Source organism: Adiantum capillus-veneris, chromosome 28 (genome assembly GCF_014529385.1).
Source record: "Adiantum capillus-veneris isolate H3 chromosome 28, ASM1452938v2, whole genome shotgun sequence".
Lineage (NCBI taxonomy): Eukaryota > Viridiplantae > Streptophyta > Polypodiopsida > Polypodiales > Pteridaceae > Adiantum > Adiantum capillus-veneris.
In genome coordinates, this window is record NC_140958.1 from 125,919,914 (window position 1) to 125,928,840 (window position 8,927).

The window sequence follows — 8,927 nt, forward strand, 5'->3', positions numbered from 1 at the left end:
CTTGTGTAAACATGCTCCTAAGGTTTAAAGTTAAGACCTTAGTTAAAAGTTCAAAAAGATAAATGCCTTGACACATCAGGCACTAACAGCGTGCGCGCGCGCTTAGGCTGGTTCATATGAGTGTGGAGGAAGAAAAGCTTGCTTCAGGTTTGATGTTGCCTCGTCTAAACGATGTTGGAGGAGGAAGAGTGAAAACGAGGGAGAGGTTGAGAGGCGTGTAGCTCTTCCGGAGGGGGGGGGGGGGGGGGGGGGGGGGGGGGGTTTGAAAGAACTATGGCGGGCTTGGAGGAAGAGAAACTATAGTTGCAAAACGAACCAAGCCTAGCAATTTTGACCCCTGTGGACAAGATTTCCACTGTTTCGTTTCACCCAGCCTTAGGTTTTGATCATGTTAGAGCTTGCTTTCCCCACATTTTCAGCCATGATCTCTCCCTACATATATATCTCTCCCAACCACAATGTGGACTCGGTTGTAACGCTCCTTTCCAAAATGCTTGAGCATCAAGAGTCACTTATCAACTCCACACACATCCCCACATTATATGTTTCTTATGGTCCCATAGGTCAACTATCTACCTCCCTCTCTCTCTCACTCTCATTTTCGGACCCACAAAAACATTGGCGCCCGGCTCCAACTGCTAAAAGAAAAGCATTACTACTCCTTTTCGACGAGGTTACAGATCCTGCAGATCGAACTCCATCCAATGGCTACATGCTACGGAGCTCTTTGAATACGCTTCTGCCTCCACTTCTAGCGAACGAAGCCTTAGCCCCTCGTGTCTTTTGCAAAGGCATTACAAATTTACACACGCTGTAAGAATGTTTTCAAGTGCTATACGCTTCTCTTTTTTGAGGGAAAGGAGAGGCGGAGAGTTTGATGGCTACATGCCCATCACTGTGCTCTGGTTGACCTCCTTTTTAAGCAGCAGCAGCGGGCAACATGAGCTGGGGGAATGACCCGCGCAGCAGCAGAAGGCTCAAGAAGACGAGGGTGGAGATGATGAAGTGGAGGAGGCCTGTACAGGGCGCAGAACTCTACCGCTTGCTTGGGGCTCTCGCGCTTGGCCAGTTTGCTTCCCTGCTCATCACCTTCACGGGCCTCACTTCCAGCATTCTTGCGCGCCAAGGTACTCTCTCTCTCTCTCTCTCTCTCTCTGGCCCTCTTTCCCCCACAGTTTTATAACTTCCTCTGAAAGGGCTGAGCCCTTCTCGTAAGCATATGTGCTGTGTTTAATTCTTTTGCAATTGCAGGTTTCTAGACCGATGCATAAAGTCTCTTCCCCTCTTCAAATATGCTGAAGTGTGTTTTAGCTGTATGAAGAAATGGGGCTCCGTTTAGTGTGGAATTGCCATGCCTGGAATGTGTGTGCGGGCTCGCTTGTGTGTTCGCAAATATTATACTTTTACTTTTGTTCTTATAGGCTTTTTTTTTTCAATTTTTGGAAAGCCATGAGAACACCATCCATTGCATTGAGCTGATCAATTTGAGTCTCTTCCAAACTGTGTTGCACGAAACGTTTCTGAACTAGAAACGTCCACCTGCCAAAAGAACATGAAACGGAATTCTCCAGGACAAGGAAATGGGTAGGGGTACACCCAATTGAGAGTAGCCAAACACAGAGTTCACGCACACATGGAAGAATCGTCGCTTGCAATCATGCCAAGAAGAGAATTCTGTAAACTTATGGAGCTCTCTTTGTGTTGTGCAGAGGACTCCACTCTTTGTAAAGCTTGTCAGGGAGGCTTAATTTAGCCTGACTTTTTTTTTTAATAAATTAACGCAAGCTTGACTTTTTTCAAAGAGAAAAGTGGATGGAGCGCTGTTTCGACGCGTTTTGAGGCAGCTGGAAACGTGCAGCCCCACCAGAAACGCAGAAACGCGTTTCCAGAGGCTGGGGGGCCGTTTCCTGCAACACAGCTTCCAAAACAATTTCATCAACTTACGCATAGAGATTTTTTTTTTGGTTTTATTTTGTGATGACCAATTGCATGTCATCAAATACTCTGTCCTGCTATCTGAGGCTATGAGTCCCAAAAGAAAAACAATCAACCAACTACATCCTTTATACACTGGGCAAATTTTCAGCTGGCAAGATTATTATCGCAGATTGAAAAGCATAACTTATTTAAGGCTTTAAATGTAATTATGGCTACTGTCAAGGGCTGTGGCATCGGTATCATGTCAGGTTGGTTGAAAGAGTTCAACCATAGAAGCCATTGAAATAGCGTTGCATGAGCTGGTTTCCTTGGAATTGCACACTAGTTCTTCCTCGAGGATAGTTTCTAAAGGATCCTTGGAAGGTCCTGCCAGCACATTGTGCATTGATTATTTCTATAAAGTCATATTCACAATTACATTTTTAAGGGACATTATATTAGAACTTTGTTTTCTGCATGCAATTCTTGACGTCCAAAGAGGTCATAGATGTCCTGAACGTAAGTAGTATCATGGATGGATCTTGATATTTATGTGCTGGGCAGGAATCAACGCTCCGACCTCCCAATCACTTTGCAATTATCTTCTTGCTGCCTTTTTTTATGGGGGCATATTTATCAGCAGAAAGAAGCCACTGCAGGTAAGTTTCTGCTCTTTACAGGGTAATTTACACTTTGCATGTGGACTATGCATAGACATATTCCGAGCTTTGCCAACCTGGCCTCTCTTTCCTATAAAAGATAGAAGAATGAAGGGATGAGTGTGCTGCTATATGTAATGGGTCTTGAATGTTTTGAAAACATCTCTGCCTAAGTTCTTGTGCATGTGTTGAAAGCGCAGTTTTAATGGTTGTGCGCTTATAATAAAGTTCCTGCTGATTGTGTGGCAGCAGCTTCGTGTGTTTTTGGGTTGCTTGGTTCTTTGTATGGCAGTAATTATAATTTAGCTAATCCATCAACATCATAAGGCGATTGGTTGATTAGTCCTTCATATCGACATGTTTATGCCTGACTATGTGATACATCTTACTTGTTTATCTTTTAACTTTTTTTTATCTCTAAGGCTGTGTGCGCTTTTGCACAGAAGCTTTTGTGCATTAGAGTTAAGCTTGAAGGCAGTCTAAGCTCTAAGCACCCCATACACCTAGCGGGTTAATTTTGAGCTCAAGATTATTTTTTTCTGTAGGTGCGCTGGTATTACTATCTTGTTTTAGCTCTTATGGATGTGGAGGGCAATTATTTTGGTAAGTCCCAGGTGCTTCATTCTGTTCACTTTTCATGAAAGGGTCGCTTTAGTTTCTAAACTTGAATGCAAGTGACAGACTAGTGAAGGTTTCCGAACATGAAAACTTGGCAGGAAAAGGTTTTCCTTGATTGAAAAGGAGTATGACATTTACTTTGTTTTCCTTCTGATCTGTGTCGATGCTGTATCTCACCAAAGTAATAAGTCTTCCAGACACTCTGACTTGTGGCTCCTCTCTTTGCTCATCTCTTGTTTTTTGTTTCTCCATATGTGGAATATTTATCAAATCAGTTGTTTTTTGGATAATGCGTAGAGACTGGATCTGGCTAGACCTGAAATAGAAAAGGGTAGTAATACACTTGTACAGCTGACGAAACTGGGCGTCCTCAAAGGCATGTGACTCAGTTCACACATTGTTATTGCTAGGGTCTAAAGTTATTCTGTGCGAGATGAATGGGAGATATAGTGGGGGATTTTGGAAACCAAGGCATTAAAGATTTGAGAGCTGATAATCAATGCAGGAAGATTTCAATGCATAATGTGTAGTTGGTTTTTTATTACAGTTGTCAAAGCATATCAGTACACATCTCTTACAAGTGTGATGCTGCTAGACTGTTGGACCATTCCATGTGTTCTCCTATTGACTTGGCTATTTATAAAGACCAAATACAATGCCGGCCAGCTTATTGGGGTCTGTGCTTGTGTTTTGGGACTCGTGCTCGTCATCCTATCTGATGTACATGCCAATGATAGAGCAGGTAAGCCTACCCTTCTTCTGAAGATCCTTGTCATATATATGGATGGTTACATGCATAGTTTTTTCAAATGCCAATCAAACGTCAAATGCAGATGACTTTGAAAGTATGAAATGAGTTTGATTCAGACCCTCGGGCCATTTCAATCACGACCCTAATTTGTGAGATTTTAGAAACATTCTGTAGCACTCTAAGTCCATATAACCATTGAGTACTGAAATAGAGCATTTGCAAGCAAGTAGCATTTTCATGACAATATAACGTTATGCACTAAATGAATTGTGAATCAATCACCATAGCAAAAGAAATCCAATGTTTAAAACCCAATTGCAGTCAAGTTTGAAACTTGATTTTGAACTTCAATTTTTAAACTTTTTCAAATGTGCGATAACCATTTCAAACAGTTTTGAATGCAACTATGGTCACATGTTTCCTCTTGGAACCTCTTATGTTTTGACATGCCATAACGGTGACAACAGATACAAGCATTCAATTAACTGAACTATAGCATTTGCAAGCTGGTGGATTTTATGAAAATAAAAAATTGGTCAGACAACAAGTCCATATCTTTTTTGTCATGTTCACACAGGAGGCAGTAATGCTGTTTTGGGTGATGCTCTGGTTATCATCGGTGCCACGTTGTATGCTCTTACTAATGTTTCTGAGGTGACGTCTCTACTTCAGCAACTTTTTCTGGCAGGATGAAATTTGGAGTAAGTCTGAATGAGAAAGTTGTTGCCTTCCTTGCAGGAGTTTCTGATCAAGAAAGTTGATTTTGTGGAGCTGATGACATTTTTGGGCTTGTTTGGCTCTATAATAAGTGGATGTCAAGTGTATCCTCTGACTGCAAATTATCATAACTAATGCATAGATATATGCATACTCGTCATTCTAAGAGCTGGGTACATTAACTTGGTATGTCCAGAAACATGAATTCGACAATGATATGATTAATGCATCGCTTTGTCACATGCATCCAAACTTTTGGTATGTATGCCTCTTGGGGTGTGTATGCAAGCACGTGCATGTGCGTCCACATCAAGAGTTTGTTTGCGTATGATATGCCTGCATCACCCAGTCCCTTGCTGTTCTATTCCCAAGAGCACATACAAATTCTGTTCTGCCACTTGAGTACTATTTTCTTTTGCACTGGGTCCGTTTATATCTGAATCTGATAATGAGCTATCTCTGGATGCATTTGATGAAGGATTGCAAGTGAAGCATCAAGTCAGTAAGTTTAGTCCAATTTCTTAAATTAAACATGTGTGCATATTGGCGTTACAACCCTGTTATATGTGGCGCCGGTGTTTTGCACCTATTTGAAAACCTTAATAATTGAAACCTCAGTGCTATTCTAGAGCGGACAGAATTGGCCAATATCAACTGGACCAGACATGCTGTAAGTAAAACCAATCTGATGCTTATACCCGTGATTGCCGAATGAATTACCATGCATGGGTGCTGTATATCGACACAGAAGGTTTCATGTTTAGCCTTTTCTATTTGTTTATCATTGACATTGTTTCTTCATGTGCAGTGCAGATTCTTCCTTTTGTAGGCTATTCTGCATCTCTTTTCCTCTTCTATTCAACTGTACCTTTTATTCTAAGGGTAGGTCAACATCTTCATAGAATTATGCTCCATCACATTTTAGGTACTCCTTTGTTGCTCTCATTACTGTGCTTTGTTTGGATAGCTGAGTGGGTCGGCTTTGCTCAATCTCTCCTTGCTTACCTCGGACATGTGGGCAGTGGCTATTCGTATCTTTGCTTACCATCAAGATGTATGTGCCTAGGAGATACAGAAGTAGACATCTATTTTGGGGTGTGAGGGTCATCTTCTTAAACTTGTTTTTCGGCAGGTTGATTGGCTGTTCTACGTTGCATTTGCAACAGTTACAATTGGCATAGTGATATACAGTGCAAGGTACAAGTCTGCTCGCTCTGTGAATGCATGAGCGCGTGTGTTTTTCATTATAATACGAGAATCGGTCGGCATTTATGTTTATTCTGAATTTTGCATTTTTTGATTTTGATGTGCATTGGTCTTCTTAACGTCCATAACTCAAACCACTGACGTAAGGATTCAGTCCTCTCTAACCAACTGAGCTACCTAAACTAACTAAGAGTCACTATCTACTATTACCTTTGGTTTTCCTGTCGTCAGGACCCATAACCATCCTTGCCCCACGTATCAATTGCGGATAACAGTAATCGAACTGGCTTGGAAGGCAGATCGTTTACTGTTAATCAATATCTGCCCTAGTTCCATTCCTGATAGGAGGTTTGCTATGTTAATAGAGAGATTTATTTCTATAATACAAATCAATCGGCGGATCATTGGTGTGGGCTTGGGGTGTACTTGTGTCTGTAGGGGCATTGATAAATTTTATCCTTTTTTCTGCTCAATCGTGCAGTGGGGGCAGCAGCAGTAGTGGCTCTCCTCAGCCAGAAACAGTAGCAGCTGAAGAGATTGTATACAAGAGGGTTGAGACTATTATGGACGAGCATGGGAACAGCAAGGAAGAAGCTGAAATATCATCCTCTGTCCCAACCTCCAGAGACACCGCTGGTGCGTCTACTTCAGTTGTGTCTGAAGTATGATGTCTTCAAGCAACTACAAGAAGATGCATACATGCAGCTGAAGATGGTCATTTCGTATTTTTTTCATTCGATTCACCTGTTCATATATACAGCAGAATAAAGTGGCATCCAGGTCGCTTCTGACACAGAGAAAAAGGTTTCTAGTTGTTAGCAATGAGGTGCTTAGTGCATTCTTACGCCACGAGAGTGGCTTCAAAACCTGAAGGTACGAGTACCTCTTTTGTATATGCATATGAGTATACAGGAAAACAGTCAGCTGATAAGAAGTATTGAATCTAACTTGATGCATTCTGTAAGCCCTTGTCATGGAGAGTATACATTGAAGATTATAGAGTTTATTAATTTTTTGTCCCTTCCCAAATGAAGCTACCTTCCTTGTGGTACATTTACCTACAATATCTTATCCGATTAATTATCCATGAACACCATGGCTTTTGTAATTTGGTCTCTTTGGAGCTTGATTTGAGGCATAATGGAATAGACTTCATCAATTGGAAAGGGAATAATCCAAATTCATCCTGATACAGATACTCCAGTGGTGAGTTGCTAGACACCAGCTTCAATTGTTTTGCTCGTTGACGTTAGTAAACAAAGATCTGAGCTCTTCTGGTGTGTATTTTCTTTGAATATATTTTGTAAGTGATGAGTGTCTAGCGGTTTTTGGCTTGTAAAACAAGCCTTTTGAAGAAAGGAGTTAGGCATACAATTGACTTCTGCATGTAAAAGCATTGAAATCTTCAATGGTATTTTGATTCGAAAATGAATCCTTTCATGTAAGAGCCTCATATGGGTCCTTTTAAATGCCAACGTGACCCTCCCATCTTATCTCTTTCTGGCTTCATAGCATAAGCTCAATGTTCCTACAAGTTGCTTGAAGTCTATACATCAATGCCCCCGTCTATGTACAAACTTAAAGAGCCTTGACTGGTAATAGATGGGTTTTCATCCTGATGCCTCTCTCTTTTGATCAATGCGATCCACTAGAAGATTAAAGTGCTCTACTCTTGTTCACCTAAGCATGGTATATAGAAAGCTCTTGATAGAGTCAAGGAAATCATGAGAAGTCTATGGGTGTTGAGAGAGAGAGAGAGAGAGATAATTACTGATTGTGTGTAGGAAGGGCTAAGCTAAATTGGGTTGGAATAGATGCCATTCATGTTTTCCTCTGCATAATCGTTGGCATTTCCTGTGGTGTGATGGTTATTGAGGTAGCTTAGACTAAGAACGTTGCTTCAACCTTTAACTGACCCCTTTTTGACATTCCGCATTAATTTGTCGGCATGGTCAGCTAGCTTGTGTAGGCCGATCAACAAAACATTCACAGTTCTTCTCACAATTAATTCCTCTGCATCAAAACTCAAAAATTGTAAGAAGGATTATATCATTCAAAACACCTTGTGCATTAATAAAAAGATTTCCGAGTTTAAAAAGTACACATGCCATGCATGATTTGTACTTTTATCAGTGAAGATAGAGTAGTGTGCATAAGCAATAATATGGATGACAGGCTCAATCATGGAACAAATTCAATATGGTTTTTTCATGACTTGGTTAATAGGCTTGGTGCTCTGATGTTTCCTCCATAGCCATCTAGACACCAACATATTTTTATTCCTTTGGCAAGGCCTCTCCTCACACACATCACAGGAATGATGCAAAGCTCTTGGAAAATGATGCAAACATCACAAGGATGGTCAAGATGCTAGAAGAAATGGGCAACAAGTGAAGATATCCGTTAACACAAGCAACAACTTCTTCTGCAAAGCGACAAGCACAAATAGCTGCTATGAAGGATGAAACACAAGAATTCAGAGAGAATGGATGAGCTTGATGTGACATTGTGTCTAAAGAGAGACCTAGTGGCCCATCTCTATATGCAAAAACAAGAACAAAAATAGTCCATTGTAGAGTTGAAGCCAAGATTGTTGTCATCACAAGTGGAAGATGCACCATGAGCAACTAGAGATTAATTGACGAGGAGGCAGCTATGATCATAGCAAATCAATTCCAATGGCCACTGGATGAAAAGGACAAGCTCAAAGAAGACCTAGCAACTGCCATTGATAGGGATACATGGATTTGCAAGAGCTGATAGGTGGATGCGATGAGCTTGATGCTCATCTTTCCAACCTATCCACTATAAAAGATATGGTGAACCCTTTCACCATGGACTCTTGAGACGCCCAAAGTAAGCAAAGATGCACAATCCTTATAGATCCCTAGAGAGTGATCATATGCCAAAATCAACAATAGAAACTCTTGGAGTACCTCACCTAAGCAAAGATTAAAAGAGAGTTGGTTAATTGAAAAGCAAACAAATTAGAGCATATGCATGCGGGTTTTGAACTTACTCATACATGTCGAGGATAATGACGAGATTTTGTGGAATTG

The 8,927-nt window shown here is 41.0% G+C and overlaps 1 protein-coding gene across 2 annotated transcripts; it reads left to right on the plus strand.

Annotated features, from left to right (window-relative positions):
* Nucleotides 1-851: 851 nt before the first annotated feature.
* On the plus strand, nucleotides 852-7,034 carry LOC147421258 (uncharacterized). 2 transcript variants are annotated; one of them, XM_086504071.1, is made up of 12 exons: nucleotides 852-1,127; nucleotides 2,482-2,576; nucleotides 3,122-3,179; nucleotides 3,742-3,936; nucleotides 4,523-4,599; nucleotides 4,684-4,766; nucleotides 5,281-5,332; nucleotides 5,476-5,544; nucleotides 5,630-5,716; nucleotides 5,795-5,859; nucleotides 6,100-6,216; nucleotides 6,350-7,034. In XM_086504071.1, the coding sequence occupies exons 1-12, from the start codon at nucleotides 941-943 to the stop codon at nucleotides 6,534-6,536; spliced, it is 1,272 nt and encodes a 423-aa protein (XP_086360197.1). In that variant the 5' UTR covers nucleotides 852-940; the 3' UTR covers nucleotides 6,537-7,034. The 2 variants fall into 2 exon arrangements, with proteins under 2 accessions (XP_086360197.1, XP_086360198.1); XM_086504072.1 differs by lacking the exon at nucleotides 6,100-6,216 and having other exon boundaries at nucleotides 855-1,127.
* The last annotated feature ends 1,893 nt before the right edge of the window (nucleotides 7,035-8,927 follow it).

Bases quoted from the DNA above. Each gene is read 5' to 3' on its own strand.
- LOC147421258 (XM_086504071.1), top strand. From the start codon at position 941: ATGAGCTGGGGGAATGACCCGCGCAGCAGCAGAAGGCTCAAGAAGACG. The intron at 4,600-4,683 runs GTGACGTCTCTA...CCTTCCTTGCAG, and splicing joins CTCTTACTAATGTTTCTGAG to GAGTTTCTGATCAAGAAAGT. The intron at 5,545-5,629 runs GTAGGTCAACAT...TTGTTTGGATAG, and splicing joins CTGTACCTTTTATTCTAAGG to CTGAGTGGGTCGGCTTTGCT.